The sequence below is a fragment of the Theobroma cacao genome, chromosome 4 (assembly GCF_053813885.1).
Source record: "Theobroma cacao isolate CCN51 chromosome 4, ASM5381388v1, whole genome shotgun sequence".
Taxonomy (NCBI): Eukaryota; Viridiplantae; Streptophyta; class Magnoliopsida; order Malvales; family Malvaceae; genus Theobroma; species Theobroma cacao.
The window spans coordinates 39,200,744-39,222,675 of NC_142642.1; the positions used below are offsets into that span (position 1 = coordinate 39,200,744).

At 34.4% G+C, this 21,932-nt stretch overlaps 4 protein-coding genes across 8 annotated transcripts; all 4 read left to right on the top strand.

Moving 5' to 3' along the window:
• The first annotated feature begins 6,276 nt into the window (after nt 1–6,276).
• LOC18603395 (PH-response transcription factor) lies at nt 6,277–11,234 on the top strand. Of its 5 annotated transcripts, none has more exons than XM_088805396.1 (9): nt 6,277–6,707; nt 6,819–6,887; nt 7,388–7,444; nt 7,544–7,583; nt 7,797–7,889; nt 8,124–8,348; nt 8,723–8,765; nt 9,024–9,102; nt 11,130–11,234. In XM_088805396.1, the coding sequence occupies exons 1-9, from the start codon at nt 6,429–6,431 to the stop codon at nt 11,133–11,135; spliced, it is 891 nt and encodes a 296-aa protein (XP_088661522.1). In that variant the 5' UTR covers nt 6,277–6,428; the 3' UTR covers nt 11,136–11,234. The 5 variants fall into 5 exon arrangements, with proteins under 5 accessions (XP_088661522.1, XP_017974993.2, XP_017974991.2 ...); XM_018119504.2 differs by lacking the exon at nt 11,130–11,234 and adding an exon at nt 9,187–9,402 and having other exon boundaries at nt 6,279–6,707; nt 7,559–7,583; XM_018119502.2 differs by lacking the exon at nt 11,130–11,234 and adding an exon at nt 9,187–9,402 and having other exon boundaries at nt 6,281–6,707.
• LOC18603396 (Protein kinase superfamily protein) lies at nt 9,552–13,571 on the top strand. The gene is made up of 9 exons (XM_088805394.1): nt 9,552–10,934; nt 11,130–11,245; nt 11,339–11,764; nt 11,846–12,097; nt 12,196–12,350; nt 12,477–12,556; nt 12,654–12,789; nt 12,871–13,020; nt 13,101–13,571. The coding sequence occupies exons 1-9, from the start codon at nt 10,786–10,788 to the stop codon at nt 13,284–13,286; spliced, it is 1,650 nt and encodes a 549-aa protein (XP_088661520.1). The 5' UTR covers nt 9,552–10,785; the 3' UTR covers nt 13,287–13,571.
• Nucleotides 13,572–13,846: 275 nt separating this feature from the next.
• On the top strand, nt 13,847–16,813 carry LOC18603397 (2-oxoglutarate (2OG) and Fe(II)-dependent oxygenase superfamily protein). Its single transcript, XM_018119505.2, has 7 exons — nt 13,847–14,090; nt 14,185–14,242; nt 14,319–14,423; nt 14,867–14,924; nt 15,618–15,793; nt 16,134–16,203; nt 16,297–16,813. The coding sequence occupies exons 1-7, from the start codon at nt 13,945–13,947 to the stop codon at nt 16,590–16,592; spliced, it is 909 nt and encodes a 302-aa protein (XP_017974994.2). The 5' UTR covers nt 13,847–13,944; the 3' UTR covers nt 16,593–16,813.
• A 2,464-nt stretch (nt 16,814–19,277) lies between these two features.
• On the top strand, nt 19,278–20,907 carry AHP1 (histidine-containing phosphotransmitter 1). Its single transcript, XM_007035354.3, has 6 exons — nt 19,278–19,475; nt 19,692–19,822; nt 19,948–20,016; nt 20,337–20,408; nt 20,505–20,577; nt 20,666–20,907. Exons 1-6 carry the CDS (start codon nt 19,416–19,418, stop codon nt 20,723–20,725), a joined length of 465 nt encoding a protein of 154 aa, XP_007035416.2. The 5' UTR covers nt 19,278–19,415; the 3' UTR covers nt 20,726–20,907.
• The last annotated feature ends 1,025 nt before the right edge of the window (nt 20,908–21,932 follow it).

Consider the following 21,932-nt stretch of genomic DNA (forward strand, 5'->3'; position numbering starts at 1 on the left):
TTAATAACATTAACACTATTAATTTGTTTAAATAAATATTATAAACGAGTCAAATCAATTATATTATATGAATTGATATGATAATACGATTAATTAAAAAAATTAAATTCATTTAATATATGTAATATAATAACTTTAAATCTAAACTCTTTCAACTATGTATTGTTTTTTTATCGTATTAATCAATCATGTTTACTTTTCACCATCAATTATCAGCAATTTTTAGTAAGTGTGAGTACATGATGCTTAAATGAAAATTAGTTTCCCTTGTGGAAATTAGGGTTAAATATATTAATACATGTTTCTTAGAAATAGGACTTTGCCTAATTAATAAATTTGTTTGTTGTTTAAATAAAAACCTTTTTAAGTAAGGGTGAATTTGGTTCACAACAAGACAACTATATTAACTACCACACCTACTAATTATTTTTTCTAAAAATTGTAAATAACTTGATCTGAAGAAAATTTCATCAACTAAAAAAATTCATTACTAAAAGGAAACCTATTCTTATAATTTGGTTCACATCGTGAAATTTTAAGCCCGTTATTTGAATTAATTTTCAATTTTGTTCAGTTATAACCTTATATATGTGATAAATTATCGATTATGATCAAATGCGTTAAATTTTAAAATATTAAAATAAAGTTAATTTCTTAAATTAAGATCAAATATTCATACTATCTTTTATTTAATTTAATTTATAATTAAATGGGAAATTGTTGACGTTTTTATGCTTGAAGTGGTCTAAGAAAAGTGTAGATATATCTCTATTCAAAGTCATATTTGGAGTGTGATTCACTCTTTTGTTTGACCCAGCTAGCATTAAGTTTTATCAGCACTGACAATGAAGCTTCAATTTTTTTAATATTCAAATAAATTATTGTTGGTTTTTTCTTTTAAGTTGAAAGCTGGGACTGAAATTTTCGGCAAAATGAAGAACATGGGAATTTTAAAATGATTAATTATTATCAAGAAAAAAATCAATTAATGAAATAACATTTTGAGTTTTTGTAACATAATATTTTTTGTTGTTTAAAGATACAAAATTTTAAAAAATCATGGATTTATTCATGATGCCGTGACAATGTTAATAACCTTGTCGCATATTAAATTATTGGACAGAATTAACTTATATTACAATATTTATTTATTTATTTTGACTAAAAGAAAAAATAATTTTATTTTATCACTTTTTCATCATTCATAAAAATTTAGGTAAAATACTCTCACTTATAAGTTTTAATCAAAATTTCAAACAAGTTCATTAGTTTTCATAATAGATATTCTATCCAAAAAAAATCTTTCGTTAGACATATAAATTCAACTGTTAATTTAATGATATTTGTATGCTTTATTAATTTTAAAAATTTCTATCATATAATTTTAAAAAAAAATCAAAAAAGCACTTATTGGTGCTCCCCATAGGAAAGAACATGTCTCTTTTTTTAATTTTTTTAAATTATACAATAATAATTTTAAAAATTAATAAATAATAAATAATATTTTAATTTTTTTATATTTTCTGTTAATAATGTTTACAGATTGTTTATTTTTAATACTAATGAATTCATGTGAAGTTATGCATAAAAGTTAAAAGAGATAATATTTTACCTTAAAAATTTAGCCAGAATAATTGTTTATATATTTTTAATCATCATTCATATTAATATATATTAAAGAGAGGTTAAAGTGTTTGACAATTCCATTATCTAACTAGTCATATAAAATAAATCATTACATACTATTTGTGTACAACTAAACAATAAAAGTCGAACAAAATGACATTATTATATTTTAAAAAATTCAAAAAATAAAACAATCATGTAGATATGACAATGAAAAAAGATTATATGCTTAGAATCCAATTAGCATCTGACTCAGATCAAAAGTTAATTAATTTAATTCCATGGTTAGGAAATCATTAATTTAGGGTTTTCACATGTTATGGTTATTAAATAATATTCTTTCTCCTGTTCCCTAATGTTTCTTTATTCAAGATCATTGCAACATGGCCTCTTGATTTCCACTCATTTCTCTAAATTATTGTTATGCCCCACAACTTTTTTTCTCTTCCAAAAAAAGTAAATTAATCAAAGTTTTAAAATAAAGGTTTTTTTTTCTTTATCTTTTTCTTTATATATATGTGGTACATGATGCATCTTCATTGAATTAGACATCAAAATCATGTTACTGTTTGTTGAGACATGTCAAGGGTTTCACATAGTTTTTTGTTTTTTTATATTCCACAGCTGTCTAAAGATAGAATACAAAATTATGAGGAAATCTTTAATCTTGATTTTAATCTTTAAATTAATGTTAACATAGGTTGAAGTGCTTAAAAAAGTTCCCACCAAGGTTAATTACTTAAAAGTCAATAGTCATTTTTAATTATTACATATTTTTAAAATATATCGACCATTTTCAATGTATTATTTTTAAGGTAAATTTTATCTATATTTTTTGTAATTTCATTTTTTTTCACTCATCACCTTTCGTGGTTTTTTTTTTCTTAATTAACACTTTTGGATAATTTTTGTTTAAGTTTTTATTTATTAACATTTAAGGTTTTCTTTTTGTAATTTTACTGAACAAAATTAATAGTTTAATCTTTTGTGGAAACATAAGTTAGCCACTGGGTTCATATTAAAAAAAATGGATATACATAATATATTAATGGAAAAAAAAGAAACTACAATGTGTTATATTGAAAAAGTTGAAACTATAAAATATGTAGGTAAAATTTATCTTTATTTTTGGAAATTGCCATATTACTCTTCCAAATGTTTGATTTTAATCTTACATGATTTCATTGCATTATGATTCTTTTCTTAATAAAACCAATGAAGCTGTCAATGGTATCATTATGAAACAAATTGAAATATTCTTTGAGAGAAAGGGGCAAGTTTGACTTATCGTAAGAAGGTGCTCAAATCAATGAAATGCTTTGCAAAAAGTATATAATTTTCTTTCTTTCTTTCTTTTTTAAAGAATAAAACTGAGTGGACCTTTGATTATCTGGTTGTGGCCCCAAGTAATTCCCAATAATTTTCCACTAAAAAAAGGAAGAAAAATAGAAAGTGAAATAAAAAAAAGGGAACAAATCTGATAAAGAAAGGTGGGGTTTTCCAATTTTCAATTTTTGAGAAGTGAAGTGTAAGGAAGCAATAATGCTTTCTTGTCTCCCATCTTCATTGCCCTTTATACAAAAAGAAGATGGTACTGCATTGGGAAGCATAAGTGGAAACATCCTCCTAGAAAGAAAAAATAGGACAGAGAAAAATAGAATAAAATAAAAAATAAAATATAAAGATTAAAGCATAAAGCTAAAGTTTATGATGAGAATTGAGAACCATGGGGAAACTTTATTAAGGTTCATGCCCTTTAGAAAAACTATATAGGTGGTCACCCATGGGGATGGGGGAATATATATATATATATATATATATATATATATTTTACCTTAATACCCAATGATAGTTGACCTGCCTTGTGGAGCTTTTCTTTGGATTTGATTGTGGACTCTGAGCTAGCTAAGCCAACACCTTTGGGTGATGTTATCATTATTTGGTCAAGTCTTGAGCAGTGCCCTTTTGGTCAAAACTGGGTTGCTGAAGATAATAGCTTTGTTTCTGTTGAATTGAGTAGCAAGGGGGTGCAATAAATTTAGTTTGAATGTGAAAGGAAGATGGGAATTTGCTTGTCACATTCCCGAAGGCCACAAGGCTGAGAACAAACTACTTGTCACCACCCTCTTTGGTGTTTACAAGGACGAACATTCCACTCATGGTCCAAAAATTAGAACAGATTCCCTTAGCGGATAGGAACTGGTTTCTAACAAGGACTGAACTGGAACTGACCCATATTCACCAATGAGGCTAAGAAGATGAATCCAAGGACAGAGTGAAGGCAATTAATTTACTTTTTCTTTTTCCATTGCGGTGTGGTTTAACTCATGTTGGAGAATCTTTTTTTTTTTTTCTCTCTGTTAATTAATATGATGCAGATCAGTGAATCTGGCTTCTGTTCACTCAACAATTTCATTTGCCCACTTGTGTTGCTTTTCAATGATGAAGAATTTGGGATGGATATAATGATTTAACTTCATGGTCCCATAGATTTGCCCACTGATGGTGATCTCCTAGCTAAGCCTGGGAAGTGCTGGATGACTCAGGCATCCGGTTTTGTTTTTTGATAACTTACATGCTTATCAACTCCCACTACAGCTATTTCCAATCAAAATAGAAGTTATACATATGCTTATGAAGTTCTGATACCATATGAGTTGGTAGGCACCTGCTTTAGAATCAAACTCACTATCAAATATGAACTATGTTATCTCTAGATTACCATATCAAAAGACCTACCACTAAGTTTCACCCTTTTATAAAAGACTTCAGAATCTTGGCTCCAAAGCCTCTAAACCCAACTGTTCTGACCTCACATGTTTTTTATGTTATTGGGTTTTGGTCGGTTTCCTGGCATGTTTTATTTTCCATGACTTTGTGGACTATCTTGGTTTCCCGGAGACTGAACTGATTTTTAACAACATGATCAACATGGCTTTCTTAGCTTATTTTTGAAGTTAGGCAGTTCATATATATTGACTCCATTGCTTCTGCAATCAGGGCGGAGTTAGAGTATTTTCAAAGAAAGGGTCAAATAGAAAAAAATATTAAACAGTTAACAATAATTTTATATATAATTCAATTATTATTTATCTAAAAAATTAAATAAATAAAAAATGCACATTAATAATAATGACGGTGTTATTTATATAAATGACTGAATAGAACTATAAAATTAATCTCTTTCACTCTTTGCGCGCAAGAATGGAAGAGAAAATAATTTTTCAAACTTAAATGAATTATCTATTTACTTTATGCATCCTAACTTTTCTCTTATTTTCTATTTGTTTCTTAAATTGCTAATTAACATATTAGATTGAATTATTAAGATATAATATGTTATGATAAGTTATTAGGTTTGACTGTTAAAATATAATATGTTATAATAGGTTTAAATTTATATTAAAATTTAATGGGTTTGGATTAGTACGCTCACTTTTATTTTTTTGTGTGAATTTGATAGGATTAACATATTAGTTTAGAATTTATTTGTTGGGCTTAACTAGCAATTTGCTAACCATAATAATTCTAATATTATCAAACAATTTGAAGAATAAAATTAATTATTGAATAAAAAATTATTTTGAGAGCCATTAAAAATAAATACAATAGATAAAATTGTATTGAAAGAAATACAATTATTTCATTCCATCAATTTATATGTATATCCTTGTTACTTAAAATTTGTAACTTGCATGTTAAGATATATTGGTTGTTCTGAATAAAAAATAATATATTGATGAAATTTTAAACAACGGTGTAACTTATATTTAGAAATTATATAATAATTTATTTATTTTTAAAAATTAAAATCATAAAAAATAAAATCTACATAATAGAAAGAAAAAAAAACATGATGAGTAGAATATGGAATCTACATATGACATAATAAAAAAGAAAGAAAAAAATACGATTGATGGTTCGTATAAATTTATGAAAGAAAATCTACAAAAATTTAAAACATATGAATAAATAGAATAAAAATAAATAATAATATAATATAAATTACAAAATAAAAAAATTTTAAAATTAAGTCAAGTATATGAAATTATTTTTTTATTTTTTATTTATATTCATTATTAAATAAAATTTATTTTGAAGAGATTATTAAGAAAATTCATAAAATAAATTAAAAAAATTATTTAATATGTAATAAAATTTTAAAATTTTATGGGGCCATTCCATAAGGAGGCTCCGCCCGTCTGCAATGGACAGACAGTCCCCACGGGAAGCATATCAGGCCCCAGAAAAGCAGTTCTGCAATAAAACCATACAGAAGGAAAGGAAGAACCACTTTTCCAGGAGGTTAATGGACTAGTTAGCTGTTGGGTTACTCCAGGAGACAGGCAGTTCTGCACCAGAAACCATACTGAAAGAAGAAGCCCATTTTCCTGAAGATAGCCTGCCAAGCCCATGAAAGAGGACTCTCACTTTACAAAGCCACCCTAACACCCCCCCAATCCCATTGTAGGACCAAACCCTCTGCCCGATTCTGAGACGAAAAGCCGAAAAGGAAAAAGGAAATCAGCAGTGCAATAAAAACCAGACCACTAGAAACTTTTTGTCTTTTGCCTATCCATTCACAAGCCACATGTTGGTTCTTGTTTTATCGAGACAATGTAATAATAAACAGAACAACTCACCCACACATTCTCAATTCTGACCCCATGTCCAACTGACCAAATCCCCATCTATCCAATCCCCATTACTTTTCATGCAATATAAAATGAAATTTAAAAAAAAAAATAAAACGGAAAAAAGTAAGCAACAATAGGATAGAATAGAGAAGATTGGAGAGAGAAATGTTGGGGAAAGAATCGGGTGGTTCGACCTTCGATCTTCCCGAGGAAGTCTTGCAAGTACTACCCTCGGATCCATTCGAGCAACTCGATGTGGCCCGCAAGATCACCTCCATTGCACTCTCCACACGTGTCTCCTTACTGGAAGCTGAGTCTTCTTCCTTTCGGCTCAAGCTCGCCGAGAAAGACCAACAAATCGCCGACCTTTATGCCCAGATCGATTCCCTCGATGCTTCTTTGTCTGAAACCTCGGATAAACTCGTTAAGGCCGACCAGCAGAAGGTCCGACATCGGCTTTGACTTTAATTTCTTGCCCTTTTTAAGAAATTAATAAATGAATAATTGACTTTTTTTTTCTCTTTCTGTTTTCTTTTTTTTTTTTTTTTGGGGTAGGCGAGCTTGATGAAAGATAATGCTTCGCTTTCCAACACTGTAAGGAAGCTTCAGAGAGATGTTTCCAAGGTAAAATGTTAATGGGGTTTGACTTTTGGTTCATTGGTTGACTAAAGCTTGTAAATTTTTATTTTTTTAATACAATTTAGTTATTAAGAGAAAAGGAAATTTGATTGAACAAAAGGAAGTAGAAGAAGAAAGTATTTCGATGTATGTGTAATATGAGCTATATAGCAGTTGAAATGGTGAGGATATTTTGACATTCATGCAAAACAAAGGGTGCCCATTAAATTTTTATAGCCAATGTGCCCTTCTTAGATGCCTGGTAAGGGAAGGCATAAGCATTTCATGATGATTTGTAATGTTATCATATTGTGGGTTATGTATGTATTTTGTGGTACAAAATGATGAGAATTCTAGAAATTTGAGTGTCCCCTTCATAGATGCCTCTGAACAGGCAAGAGGATGATGTGGTTTGAGCTAAATGGTCTTTGGGAAAATGGCAAGTAGTGTACAATCGTTTTATTAGACAACGTAGTCTGAAGTTGTACCGTCTTCCGCATGCACAGTTGGAGGTCTTTAGAAGGACACTTATGCAGTCGCTTCAAGAGGATGAGGAAAGTTCTGTAAGTTGTTTTCCACCGGAGTTCTCTATTGATTATTCCAAGAATTGTTTCTTCTAGGATAATTTGTTGAAGTTTTTGGACTTGCTAACTTTGCTATAGTCAGGGGGTCCTCAGATCATAGCGAAGCCAACACCATCAGGTATGGTTTTATTTTCCCATTGACTGAGTTGAGCTCGTTTGAACTTCATTCATGCAGTGTATCTATAGTCTAGATTGAATCTTAAATGCATCAATAAAAGGTGCCTTCCTCATAGTTCTTTTTGTGATGCTTAAGGCTTTAAGCTGTTGGTCCGTGCTTAAACATTTTTCCTTTTATTATGATATAACCCTTGGTTTGTTCTGACCTTTTCAGAAAATGATGTTACTTTGCCTTCAAGAACTTCTTCAATGCGTAGCCAGCACTTTGGTACGGGAAATTCATTAGTGGAGGATCGTGACACAGATGGTAAGTCTTTGTTGGTTTTGGCAGTGTTGCAGAATTTATTCATAAACATGATTATTTCAACTTTTGATGTCTTCCACACATTACTGAAGTTCTTCCTGTTCTCTGCTCATGGATGTTTGTTCAAGCATGCGTGGTATCATGTAAAAAATGCAAATGTTTGCAACTGAGTCAATTCTTTTCCATTTCTTACTCAATATTGTTGTCTATTTTTCTTACTAAGTACCATCATAATAGCAGCCTCAAGACCTGGCATGCCACATAGCTTCCTGCTAGCGTCACAAACAAGCTCACCTCGGCTAACTCCTCCAGGTTCTCCACCAAGTTTGTCAGCTTCTGTATCTCCCACAAGAACATCTAAGCCAGTGTCTCCTAAGAGACATTCAATTTCATTTTCTACCTCAAGAGGCATGTTTGATGATAGGTTGCCAATGTCAAGCTCCGACAGTGGATCACAGACAGGTTAGCTGTGAAACTTTCTTCTAGGATAATAACTTATTCAGAATCTAATTGCTTGTAGGGCTGGATGTGGTAGTTATGCAATACTAAATGAACTGCTAACAAAGAACTCTAAATGTCAAACCATCTTGATATAAACATTAACTGAAAGAGAATGTTGAAAAGAGAAGAAAGGAAATGAAAAACAGTCACTGGAGCTATATTGATGTATATGTGGCTGGGGCACCCCACTATATTAATGTTGCAACTATCATGAAATTTTATTTCCTGATACCGGAAGAGTTTTTAGATTTTATGATAAAAGAAACAGCTTAACTAATTTTAAGGAAGCAACTATATAGTATTTAATATATGACTTCTTTCTGGATATGTGTCAGGACGCACTCGGGTTGATGGAAAGGAATTCTTCCGCCAAGTCAGGTAAATACATCCATAATATGAAAACATATAATTGTGGAAAGATTAAACTGTTATGTACACTGAAATATGCAGAATCTACATATCTGATCATAGAGCTTATTTTATCAGTTTAAGGAAACGCCCATGTGAATTTGATCAAAATTCCTCACAGTTTGTTCTTGGGTATCGATTTATATCACCAGCCTTGAAGTTTTAGCTGCACCTGAAGGCATGGCTTATAACAAATTGCCTATCTGACCACCACTTTTGTTTCATCAGGAGCCGTTTGTCTTATGAGCAGTTTGGTGCCTTCCTGGCCAATGTTAAAGAGCTAAATTCCCACAAGCAAACGAGAGAAGTATGCAACCTGTTTTCCATTTTTTTTTTTAAATTTGTTTCTCATTGTAACATGTTCGTTTCCTTGTTTATCTGAATTATCCAGGAGACTTTAAGAAAGGGAGAAGAGATTTTTGGCCCAGATAACAGAGATCTTTATGCAATATTTGAGGGTTTAATCAATCGCAATGTCCATTAAATCAGCTGAGATAAAATTGTACCTAGCTTTTGTGATCTTCGGGTTTTTCCACTTTGTGACTTATATTACATTTTTTGGCGTAAAATACCTAATAAAGCCTGTGTTGTGACACCTTCAGAAAAACTCCATATATCTTGTATTGGATGCAACTTTGTGCATGAGGCTGTTTCAATGGTGAGAAACATAAAAAAATGCATGTCGAAAGGAACAAGAAACATACTTAAACTTCTTTGATCAGGATACCTGAGGCTTTGGCTGAAATTTCTTGTTCAATTAAAGGTAGAAATACTTGATCTCTGTTTGTATTTTGCTCTAAGGATCATACTTTCTTGTGACTTGTAGTAAAAGATTTTATCATTGTTAAGGAGTAACATTTTAGGCTATGTGGCCCTCACCAAGAAAAAGAGGCTGGGGAAGTGAGGGAAGGAAGAAGCAAAGAAGAAATTTGATTAAACTGGTGAAAAATAATAGTAATAATTAAACTTGGGCTGAAAGCTTCCACCCTTGCTGGCCCTGACAAGCAGATACGAAGATGAAATGGCTTGGGGTAAAATAATCCCTCCCTGTTTTGCTTTACTTAGCTCGAAGGAAGGCTTTCTGATGATGTACTTCTTGTGGGAAATCCAGCTCATCTGGTTTGAATCTGCACTTAAAGTGGCAAATTCCCCTGTTTTCTCAACATGTCAGGATTGTCTTGTTGAACCAGAAGGATTTTGTTGGTCGAAGGTATAAAAAAAATGGAAGTTTGTTCCACGCGTCAAAGACCCAAAATAAGGGAGACATTGCTGTAATGGCTGTTACTTGAAACTTGTAAGAGATCCCGTTACGTGCTTCTGACAAGCCTTCAACATTCCTTAACATATGCTAAATATAGGATCAAAATATTCTCTTTTCAATTTATTTTTTATAGATCTCTGCCAAAAAAAGGGAATGGATTAAGAAGGAGGAAATGCCGGATAGCCTACTTTTAGGCACAAAAATCAGGTGATCTGTCCAAAAAAACAATATGGATATTAGAGAAAGCTCAGAGAATAATGCCAACCCGCTACTTCCATTTTTCATCTTTCTCATTCTCATTCTCATTCTCTCTCTCTCTCTCTCTCTCTCTCTCTCATTCCTTAGCTTCTCTTTTGGCTTCTGGTCTTTGGTCACCTCTGAAAAGCCATGAGGGATGCCAGAGAACCTAATTCTGCTACCTCATGGTACTTGGCATGCATACTTTTCAGGCTCTTAGCTTTTGAGTCTGGTTTCTTTATGATTTGTTTTCCTGTTTGCAGCATTGGGTTTTGTTTGTTTAACAATCTTCAAGGATTATTATCACCTAGAATAAGCTTTTGGCTTTCAGGCTTGGAGCCTTCATGTTTCCATCTGAATTAGAAGTTTCATGCATTTATGCTTCAATGATTTCAATATACCTTTGGCTGTTTTGATTCTCTCAGATTTAATAGATTTTATTTTTCAAAATCACAATGCTTAGGAGGGACTAGGATTTCTCTTGTATTCCTAATGCATATGCTATTTGCTTTTTTATGGAGGGAAGCAATAGAAGCTTGTAATTCTCGAGAAGAATTGGAGTTCAAAATATTAAGTCTGTTCCATGGAATTCCCTACAATTTTGCTGCATTTAATTACCAATTATTGGAACCTATTTCTCGGTTTGTTGTTTCTTTTTTTCCAGGCTTTGTTCTTTTATCTTCTATTCATCACCTTCATTTGTAACAGATGATGTTTCAATGGCTCTTCTGATCTTCCTGTTCATTATTTCTTCTGATAATCCAGATTGCCATTCTGGGTTTTTGCTTGTTTATCATAACTTGTCATATCATCTGTTTTCTTTTTCCCTCTTGTAGTGGTGAATTATCCGTTGACAGCAATGGTTCCCACAAAACTGCCAGGAAATGGGAGCCTTTTCGTCATATGAGGAGAAGACATCGTGCTGGTTTCTCTGACTCAATATCATCTCTTGGTAATAATTAATCATCCATTTCCAAATTCTCTAGACATAGAATAGGAGAATTTTAATGATTTTTTGCTTATGTTTACAATTCTATCATGTTAGACTTGGCATCTTTAGGCGCCGAAGTAGAGAGAATAGATCAGCCATCTCCAACAGCTGCTCTCGAGGACTGCTCAACAAGTTTAGAATCGATAGAATCAAGAAGTGTGGAATCTATAGAATCTGCAGAATCTGAGCCAACTTCTTCCAAGGCCAGCACTTCATCAGACTCTGAAAATCATCAGAGTTCAGCTACTTCTGTTCACTGGCGTGGCTTCTTTCGCTTACTGAAGAAAGGACCTGGAATCCCCTTTCAAACCCTACCTCCTCTAAAGCCTAGGCTCACTAGAAGAAAGAGCAAAAGAGTTAGAGATGACATGGTTCCACAACTATCTTCAACTTTGGATGCTGAACTATGCTGTTTCAAATCTACCTGGAAGAACTTCTCGCTCTCAGAGCTTCATGAAGCAACCAATAACTTCAGCCATGGTATATTTCCTCCTCCTACTTGATTTTGGGTCAAATTTACACCTGACAAACATTTATGTCGCATCTATTGTTTTTGAGTAGAATATTTGATAGGAGAAGGAGGGTATGCAGAAGTTTACAAAGGGCAGTTGAAAAGTGGAAAGCTTGTTGCAATTAAGCGGCTAACCAGAGGTTCATCAGAAGAGATGACCATGGATTTCTTGTCTGAGCTTGGAATTATAGTTCATGTTGACCATCCCAATATCGCTAAATTAATCGGGTATGGGGTTGAAGGAGGGATGCACCTCGTTCTTCAATTGTCTCCCCATGGAAGCCTGGCATCATTACTCTATGGTTTGTTTCTCCGAAACCTCTTTTAGTTCTGGTATTTCTTCACATGTTCTTAATACGCAAAAATTTAGCGGTTCAAATTTGTTGCTATGCACATCCAGGTCCAAAGGAGAAACTGAGTTGGGGCATCAGATTCAAGATTGCTGTAGGGACTGCTGAAGGCCTCAGCTATCTTCATGAAGGTTGCCAGAGGAGAATCATCCATAAAGATATCAAGGCTTCAAACATACTGCTCACAGAGGACTTTGATGCACAGGTACATCTTGAAACTCGAACAACTTTGATGAACTGCAGAAGAATGGAGCAGCAGCTATGCAAAACTATAGGTTTTTTCCTATAGAAGTTCCTTGCTTAAGGTTGAATTTTTCCAAATGTAATCCAGATTTCTGATTTTGGGCTTGCAAAGTGGTTACCTGATCAATGGACTCATCATACCGTCTCTAGAGTGGAAGGCACATTTGGGTTTGTAACTTGAAAACCCCATTTTTGATTTCTGAACCTTAAAAACTCTTTCATTACATAAAGAAATTTCAACAGAATAATTCCTTGTCGTTGACAGTTACCTTCCTCCAGAGTTCTTCATGCATGGCATCGTAGATGAAAAAACGGATGTCTATGCTTTCGGGGTACTGCTGCTGGAGCTCATCACTGGCAGGCAAGCCGTGGATAGTTCACAGCAAAGCCTTGTAATGTGGGTAGGTTTGCTTTACACCACCGTGTCGCACTGTTCTGAGAGTATTCCCATGATTCAACTTCCTTGAACAAAATTGTTGCAGGCAAAACCATTGATCAAAGAAAACAAGATCGAAGAACTCGTTGATCCAACCCTGGGGGATGCCTATAACGTGGACCAGTTGAACCGTGTTACTGCAACAGCTTCTATGTGTATACATCAGTCTGCAGTGAATCGACCCCAAATGAGCCAGGCATGTCCGAATCAACAACCCGAAGAATTAAATATTTGCTGTATCCTGATTGATTCAAAAACTTTGCATTTTGCCTGCAGGTTGTAGACATCCTGAAGGGTGATCTTACCTGCTTGGAGATGCTAAAACATCGCGAAAAGTCTATCCTTCAGAGGACTTACTCGGAGGAGATCCATGATGCAGAAGAATACAACTCAACAAAGTACTTGAACGATCTTCGTCAGATGGAGATTCTTTTAGGACAGCCCAATGAAGAACTTTGTTAGTCAAACATTGACAAGAGGTTTCCCTAGTCCTTTTCTTTTTTATGTTCATTAGGTGACTTTGAAATCTGAATTCTTTCTTCTATGGAAAGCTGTAAATTCTGTGGAGTTGTGGATTTCTTCCAGCTTTTCTTTACAGTCTTGTATTGAGTTCTAGTTTCAGCAATGAAGCATCCCCAAAAGTTGAGGGATCAGAACAGTTTGAAGGAGGGAAGTTGTATTCTTGTATACATTTCTTTTTTATTAATTAAAATTTCGAATTTATAAATTACAGTTACAATTTCGATATTTTAAAAGATATCAAATCTCGAATTTATAAATTACAAACACGACTATTTTGATGATTTTACGATTTTTTTTATTGAACAAGGATAAAAAAAAAGCTGAAAATAAAACAATGCGTATAGGATGGAAGTAATTACTTCTTATTACCACTAATTTGATTTAGATTACAAATTAATTAATACTCGTCTAGACTAGCAAAATTTTGGGAAGCGATGATGTTTAAAACGACAACGTTTTGTCTATCCCAGATGGCCAGACATAAAAGAAACGAGCGAAGAATTATTGTCAGGAAGTCTCGTTTTCCCAAGAAAACATTGACTTTTCTTTCCCGTAAAATCTCACTCTCTCTTTCTCGCGATCCAAATTCTACGTTACGATGGCTGCTGCGAGGAGTTTTCCTCTCCAATTCGCCATATCGCTCTCAATCGCTTCAATCTTGTACCAATGTTGTGATTCGTTCTTAACTCCTCCAAGCTCCATCATCAATCCTGCTAAAGCCAAACAAGTTTCCTGGAAACCTAGGTCTCTCTCCCTCTATATCTCTCTCGATTTCTTTTGAATTGGCTAGCGAATCTAGTAAAATTTTCAATTTTTTGTATTTCCCTTCTTTTTGCAGGGCTTTTGTCTATGAAGGCTTCTTAACGGACCTCGAATGCGATCATTTGATCTCTCTCGTAAGTTCAATTTACACTTTCGTCAATTCATTTTTAACCTGAATTCATTTAATTTTAGTTTTTATTATTATTGAAGGCGAAATCGGAGCTAAAGAGATCTGCAGTTGCTGATAATGTTAGTGGAAAGAGCAAGCTTAGCGAAGTCCGTACGAGCTCAGGGATGTTTATATCTAAGGGAAAGGTTCAATCTTTTATCAACTTTGATATTGCTTCTCAATCGTATTTTTTCTTGTTTAGCCAATTATGGAAAGTGTAATTCTTGGCATTTCAAGCTGTAAGCTTTACCTGACAGCTACCTTTTCTGACATTGGTAGGACATTAGATATCGAATAGTAGCTATTATGGTAGAGTTTTGCTAAAATGGTAGTCAATTTCGTGCTTTTTATAACTAACATTTAATAGTGCCATAGATAATTTCATGCTTTTGTATTGTTATAGGCTTGATTCGTAAGCAGATGTTAATGATGGTCTCAGAAGAATTCAATCTGACAAGCTTTTAGCCATAAGTTTTTGGAAAGAAGCACTCACAACACTGGAACTCATTATGCTTTAAATAAATGTGTGCATTGGATCATTGGATAATTCTGTGAGGAGCATTATGCGTGCTCTTTTTTTCTTTTGCAGGATCCTATTGTTGCTGGTATAGAGGACAAGATTTCAACATGGACATTTCTTCCCAAAGGTTTGTATACTATGGTTCAAAAAGATTGTTGCTCAAGCTTCTATGTCTCTTGAATCTTGATCTTCGTTTTTACCATATTTTAATTTCGGTGGTCTATTAAGACCACTTTTATTAGTTCCATGTCTAAATTACAAATTTCTGTTTTCATGACATTTAAATAAGCTGTGAAGATTGCTTGCACACCATAGTGATATATCAGGGACTTTTGAAAAGTATCTTCAAGTGATCAAGATTTAGCTAGATTCTGCTACTGTGATTCTTCCAACCAGTTTGTCTATGTAACCTTATTTAGAAGATAAGGTTCATAATCATGAAATTGACCAATAAGTATGATGTGGGCACACAAGATGTTAAATGTTTTTCATAGGACAAAAGGCAGTTTATTTTGCACATTTCTGTCTGCAGTTAATTCCTATTTGTCTGTGAACTATATATCTAGATTGCTAATTTATGCATCTGGAATGCAACCCTTTTGTTTTATGATCTGTGAATATATCAATATGTATATCATGTTTACGTGATCATCTTCTGGTCATCATTGTAAAGCTGCATGCTACTTTTTGGCTGGGACACATAAATCTCATTTGTGATATGATAAGTAGAAAACCAGATATATACATGTTTGAATAGAAATTAGCAATTGTAGTTAAATTAAGGAAATGCATATTAACATGATTTTTTTCTGATTTCCAGAAAATGGGGAAGACATACAAGTGTTGAGATATGAGCATGGACAGAAATATGATCCACACTACGACTACTTTGTCGACAAGGTGAATATTGCCAGGGGTGGACACCGTATAGCAACTGTGCTGATGTATCTTACAGATGTGACCAAAGGTGGTGAAACAATATTCCCCCAAGCAGAGGTTTGTTTAAGTGCCCTTATTTCTATTAGAGCTCTTCTTGTGTTGTTTCATATGCTTGCAGTCAACTGTTATTTAAGCCACTGTTGTTTTCCAGTGGCTTGAACATTTTGTAAGCTTGATGATTCTGTTTATCCTCAGAAGCTTCTGAGATCAGTTCTTATGTACAAGATACATGCTCATGGATGGGCAATGGAATAAGCTTCCCACCTGGCTTCCCTTCTTATAAGTGGGTAATGAGGTGCTGGGTGCGGATGACTGCAGTTGTTCTCTCTCTCTCTCTCTCTCTCTCAAGTAATGATAATGCATAATGCATTTTTTTCTCATTGAACTTCATCATCAGGAATCTTCACGTCGTAAGACTCCTGCAACAGATGATGACCTCTCAGAATGTGCAAAGAAGGGAATTGCAGGTAAGCAACATCGGAAAAGCTTTTCTGAATTGTTCATATAGTTTCGTTTAGCAATTAATTGATGTTTTGTATATCCACCTTGGAAATATTTAGTGAAACCACGAAGAGGAGATGCCCTTCTCTTCTTCAGTCTCTCCCCAACTGCTATACCTGACCCAAGCAGTCTGCATGCTGGGTGCCCAGTGATTGAAGGTGAGAAATGGTCGGCAACAAAGTGGATTCATGTTGATTCTTTTGACAAGAATTTGGAAGCCGGTGGCAACTGCACAGATTTGAATGAGAGTTGTGAGAGATGGGCTGCTCTTGGTGAGTGCTCCAAGAACCCAGAGTATATGATTGGATCTGCAGCGCTTCCTGGCTATTGTAGGAGAAGCTGTAAAGTATGTTAGTTGTACACCACATGCTTCCATGACAGCATCTGCAGCTGGATTTTCTCTAGTGGTTATTTATTAATTTTTTGGTGGATTATTATAAATACACACTCCTCTGTTACGGCTTTCACAAACATAGTCGAATTACATGTATTTTAAACACGCATTTGCCTTTACCTGTACTGATCAATTACTCTATTTCATCCTCCATTTGTTAATCCAATCGTCTGAAAATGAAACGTATAGATGTAGATAGTTCGAACAGTATTCCTATAAGACAACAGGATCTGGTCTTATTAGCTTGGTTAACTTGTTTCTTTAGTAAGATTCTCATTTCTCATACATAGTCTTTGTCAGGTAGCTGCAAAGTTTGTCCATATTCTACTTGTGCTTGAAAATGAGGTGACGTTGGCGGTAGGTGGGAAATTGTCTCCAGCCAGACCCATGATGCCACGGAATCTGCAGCTAAAGGAAATGTTCCCAGATTGATGCCTAGCATGTTAGTGGTCAACCTGTTCTGTGGTGGGTATACGTGATCAATGATCTCATTTAGGTGCCTGAAACTTCTCATTTGAGGCGAAGTTGAAAAAAAAGTCGGTAAAAAGAGGTTGAACCAGATGCTCATACACCACTGGCCTTTGTATCCTATTTTGTCCTTTTCAAATTCAATGGTTGGATCGACAGATTCTTCTATCCAAAATCGTTAATTTTATATTAAAAGTAACGTAACGGTGCGAGTCGATGTATGAATATGGATTGATATATTATATCATAATTGTTGAAAATATATAATACGTAAAAATAGATAATTCCTTCGAGCTTTCGATTAAGAAGTTTGAAACTTCAATTTCGAAACCAAAAAGGAGAAAACATTCGGAGAATTCAATATTGCAATATTTTCGATGTCGACCAACAACATCAACAACCGGCTTTTCCCCTGATTTAAGCTCAAAGTGCAAGTAATGGGAACGTCCATCATAAGCACATTGAAAATGTAATCTTCCATGATATGCAAAAGAATAATTAAAAGAGAAGGACATCTCAAATCACCTAAACTGTGTTCCCCTTTCCTCTCTTTTTTCTTTTTCCAAGCAATAAAATATTAACAACGATAAGGATTCTCCGTTGCACGTTTGTGGTTGTCCATGGAGAAGAATGGCCAAAAGGGTACAGAGGATTTCTCACCTTAAGCCCATATCTTTTCTCCAGCTGTCCCTTCTTTATTCATCGAAACCAAAAGCCAACTAATTAGAACCAACATTAGCTGTCTGTAAGTCTGCTTCTTCCCTAGCAAGATTCTTCCGATCTTTTAAAATTTATTATATGCAAAACATGCTGAGATCAATGCTTAATGGAGAGGCCTTTAAGTCAAGTGTTATCACCAATCCCCTTTTGCCATCTGGCTGATTTCGACGATCAGTGCCACATGGCATGGACTAATTCGTGGAAAATCGACTTCTTCCATTAAAAATATAGGACTAATCAATATAACGCAGAAGTAAATATAAACACGAAAATAATTCAAAAATAAAATTTTTAGGATGCGATGAATAAACAATGCTATCTTGGAAAAAGTTTGTTCTAAACTTTTTTAAAGGGAGAGAAGGAGAAGGAGAAGGAGAACATTGCCTAAGAAAGACTACATGAAGGGCTTGGTGCTTCCCATATGTTTACGTTATTATGATGCTAACAGTATGAAAATGAAGGACATAACATAGCAGTCAAACCCAAGCATTTCCAGCTTGTGATGACAGGACCTGTTCCCTGATAGCTCCATTTTTTGAGGGACTGATGGGATTATACAAACTTTCCTCACTTTCTCTGCAGGTCCATTTCTTTCTCTTCTCCCTATTTAAACGGTGATGTTGCAATCAGGTTACCTAAAGACCCATTTCTGCACTTAATTGGAGCTTCTACAAATTTGCTACACATGATCAAAGAGTTTTTAAACTCTACAAATCCATTTGTAAAATTTAAAAATCCCATTATCTGATAATGCACATGCCATTGTAGTCAATAGTTTCATCTTGAATTACTTCACAAATGGTTTATCTTGGAAAGGATTCTTTCTATTGTTCATTAATACAAAATTTACTGATTATTTTTATAATAAAAAAATTATACATTCATTATTAAATCCAATGATTGGGTACATTTTACTTTTTCATATATATTCATATATATAAACAAAAATCTTGGGCCCTGAAGTCATTTGCACGTCAACACCATGTGTGACGTTTCAACGTAGACCAATAGTTCAAGCCAACATGAAAAACAAAAGAGAAAAAGGAATTAAAGATAAAAATTTTTCATATAAAATATTGTTAAAGTAATTAAATGAATAAAATTTGTAGAGAGAGAAAGAGGAGGAGGCAAAGGAGAAGAGTGGGGGAAGGGGGGGTGCTTTTAAAATGCCTATAAATAATGCCAAAGAAGGAGAGAAAGTGCATGTAAGGGAAGGAGAGGGGCTATGATTCTGTAAGAAAACACTGAGAACACAAGCATTGAAGAACAAATCCAGAGAAATAGAAGGATAGACTTTTATAGACTGTAGAAGTAGTAGCAGCACTAGCACTCCTAGACAAATAACTTAAGAAAAGTAAGGGGAGAGTTTTTTTGGAGTTTTGTTCCCGGCACATTAAATTCATCAAATCCCTTTCAAAGGTTTGTGAAAGCATTTATACCCTTTTGTTTTTGTGATTGTGCCTATAATTCCATTCCAACGAAAGATCTAAAATTTAAGCCACAAACTTTCAGCTTTATTGGGTCATAGAGCTTTTGTTAGTGGGAAGTTGTTTTGTGCCTGTGTGCAGAGAGAGGAACAAAACAAAGGCAAAGAGCATGGAGGTGGGTCAGATGCAGAGAAGGTTGGTGGACTACACAAAATCCTTGTTTATGGAGGTAAACACCCAAAAAAGGAAGAAAGAAAACAACTTGAAATGTGTACAAGTTTGTTAGCAAAAAACTCATTTTCTTTTTTGGGTTTGTTTTTTCTTTGTTTTCTTCTTCTTGTTTTGGTATGTTTGATTTGTTTGCTTTATCTTGTTTTCCTTTTTGCTCGGTCTTGTTTTGATAGTTTCTGTTTTGGGTGGTTGTTTTTGTTGTTGGTGAGAGAAGGGTTTCTTGGATGGTCAGTTTTTACAGCTTCAGCAGCTTCAGGATGAGAGCAACCCAGATTTTGTTGTTGAAGTTGTTTCTCTCTTTTTCGATGATTCTGAAAAACTTCTCAATGATCTCACCATGGCTTTGTAAGATCTCAGTCTGTGTCAGCTTTATTCTTGCCATGGCTCTCTTTTACTACTATTATTATTATCATTGCATCTTTGAATTTTTCTTTTTTATTTTCTCCTTAACTTTTCTTTTTCTGATACAGAGATCAGCCAAATGTAGACTTCAAAAAAGTTGATGCTCATGTTCATCAGTTGAAGGGTAGCAGCTCCAGGTACTTATAAAGTTCCCTTTCTTTAGTTTCAAACCTGGACAACCTGGGCCTTCTTTTCTGATCTGCCTTATGAAGCCTTTCCTGTTCCCTCTCTTTGGAAATTTCTGTTTTTTCTTCATCAGTAGTTGAACCCTATAGTTGCACTACAAAAAGTAGGGTAATTCAAATGAAAAACGGTCTGAACTTGTTAGATCTGACCATTCAAGTGATAGAGAAGTTATAGTTGAGACAAGATTTTTAGAAAGTTGAGTTGTTCCTGTTTTTTGCTCTTTGTTGTTTGATGAGAGTCAATGGTTGATGTGTATGTGCGTGTTTAACAGCATTGGTGCACAGAGAGTTAAAAATGCTTGCATTGCTTTCCGCAACTTCTGTGAGGAGCAGAACATTGACGCGTGAGTTGCTTTACTCTGTCAGCTTTCTTTTTGTCCTTCTCCTATTCTGTTCCTCTTTACCCAAAGCTTATGAACCTTGAAAAAAATTTTTTGCAGGTGCCTTAGATGTCTTCAACAAGTGAAACAAGAGTATTACCTTGTGAAGAACAAGCTCGAGACTCTGTTCAGGGTTAGTGCACTATTTTTTTGCTTCAAATGATATTGATTCATTCATGACTTGAGTTATGAAACTGGTTCTTCTTATTGTTTTGCTGCAGCTAGAGCAACAGATTGTGGCTGCTGGTGGGTCAATTCCTTTGATGGAAATGGGTTTGTAAGGCCATCATGAACATGAAGGGGAAAGCAAGATTTTTGGGGATGGTTTATAACAGTAGCACATGTGGTTTTTGTAATATCACTTCCGTTCTGTCACTTACTATAAGGTTCTCTTTCTTCTTACCAGTGAGCTTGTGCTTGTATGACTTTCATGAACAAAGAGATTTCCTGCTAGTTCCACCAACTCTGTTGATATTTCTCTTTTCACTACTACTATTTCTTCCATTCATGTGACTCATGTCCAGTTTGTGAAGCACTAGAATTGCTAAAATTTCTAATGCCATTCATTGCTTTGGGTGGTTCTACAAACATGCCATCACGTCTTTCATGAGTGGAAGACTGTCATGAAATGCTGCTTCGCTAATGGATCAAAGAGAACAGAATTTAGATTAGATCCCATCATTTAGTAACAGGTCAACAGTTAACAGCAAGCACACACACATACATGCACACGTGAATTCGCACACATGACTCATGTCGGGTGATTACATAACTGTCAATACAGCCAAATACTGAATTGGTGGCGTATGATCCCCAAAGTAGGATATTGGCCATTCCCGCAATTTACTCCTCAATCTGATGTTTTGCGAGACAGCAGGGGGAGAGAGCTAGACTTCCTGCTTTGGAAGCCCCTTCGTATCGAAGTTCCCATTGTAGGAAACAAATCCCATCAGGCGATCAGCATAAGCATGTCGTTTCTTGCCACACACCCCCCACACATTCAATTCCAAAGAATCATTGTCCGTTACTACTAATTACTGTTATTAGTCAAGCATTCTTGGTTGGCATCCATGCTTTCAAAAGACTCATTTAAAGCGGCAAGAAAAGAATTCTGCGGTTTAATCAAATTGTAGAAACAACAGCCAATTCATGTTCATTTACCCCCCGTACTACTGTTCTCCCTCTCTCCCCATTGTAGGAATTTAGGAATATAAATCCATTTATGAAGATATGATGCTCAGAAATGTCAATCGTAATCTGTTGGGTCTGTCTCTTTGTCTGCTGCCAATGGACAGCAACTTGGAAATTGGAGTCTTCTTTCCTACTTTCCAATCCAATACTTTGTTAATTAAGTAAAAAAGGAAGAAACTTTCAAGGAAAAGGGCAATCACATCAGTAAATGTTTGGTCTTTTTTCTCTAAAATATGAATGTTTCATCATCAAAAGCAATAAGAAGAAATAAGGAAGAGAAAGTTCTTTGACAGGCCA

Excerpts from the sequence above, each read along its gene's own strand:
- LOC18603397 (XM_018119505.2), top strand. The coding sequence starts at position 13,945 with ATGGCTGCTGCGAGGAGTTTTCCTCTCCAATTCGCCATATCGCTCTCA. Across the intron at positions 14,243-14,318 it reads GCGATCATTTGATCTCTCTC|GCGAAATCGGAGCTAAAGAG; the intron begins GTAAGTTCAATT and ends TTATTATTGAAG. Across the intron at positions 15,794-16,133 it reads CAATATTCCCCCAAGCAGAG|GAATCTTCACGTCGTAAGAC; the intron begins GTTTGTTTAAGT and ends CTTCATCATCAG.
- LOC18603395 (XM_018119502.2), top strand. The coding sequence starts at position 6,429 with ATGTTGGGGAAAGAATCGGGTGGTTCGACCTTCGATCTTCCCGAGGAA. Across the intron at positions 6,708-6,818 it reads TTAAGGCCGACCAGCAGAAG|GCGAGCTTGATGAAAGATAA; the intron begins GTCCGACATCGG and ends TTTTTGGGGTAG. Across the intron at positions 7,584-7,796 it reads AGCGAAGCCAACACCATCAG|AAAATGATGTTACTTTGCCT; the intron begins GTATGGTTTTAT and ends TGACCTTTTCAG.
- AHP1 (XM_007035354.3), top strand. The coding sequence starts at position 19,416 with ATGGAGGTGGGTCAGATGCAGAGAAGGTTGGTGGACTACACAAAATCC. Across the intron at positions 19,476-19,691 it reads CAAAATCCTTGTTTATGGAG|GGTTTCTTGGATGGTCAGTT; the intron begins GTAAACACCCAA and ends TGGTGAGAGAAG. Across the intron at positions 20,578-20,665 it reads AGCTCGAGACTCTGTTCAGG|CTAGAGCAACAGATTGTGGC; the intron begins GTTAGTGCACTA and ends GTTTTGCTGCAG.
- LOC18603396 (XM_088805394.1), top strand. The coding sequence starts at position 10,786 with ATGCATATGCTATTTGCTTTTTTATGGAGGGAAGCAATAGAAGCTTGT. Across the intron at positions 10,935-11,129 it reads TTATTGGAACCTATTTCTCG|TGGTGAATTATCCGTTGACA; the intron begins GTTTGTTGTTTC and ends TCCCTCTTGTAG. Across the intron at positions 13,021-13,100 it reads ATCGACCCCAAATGAGCCAG|GTTGTAGACATCCTGAAGGG; the intron begins GCATGTCCGAAT and ends TTTTGCCTGCAG.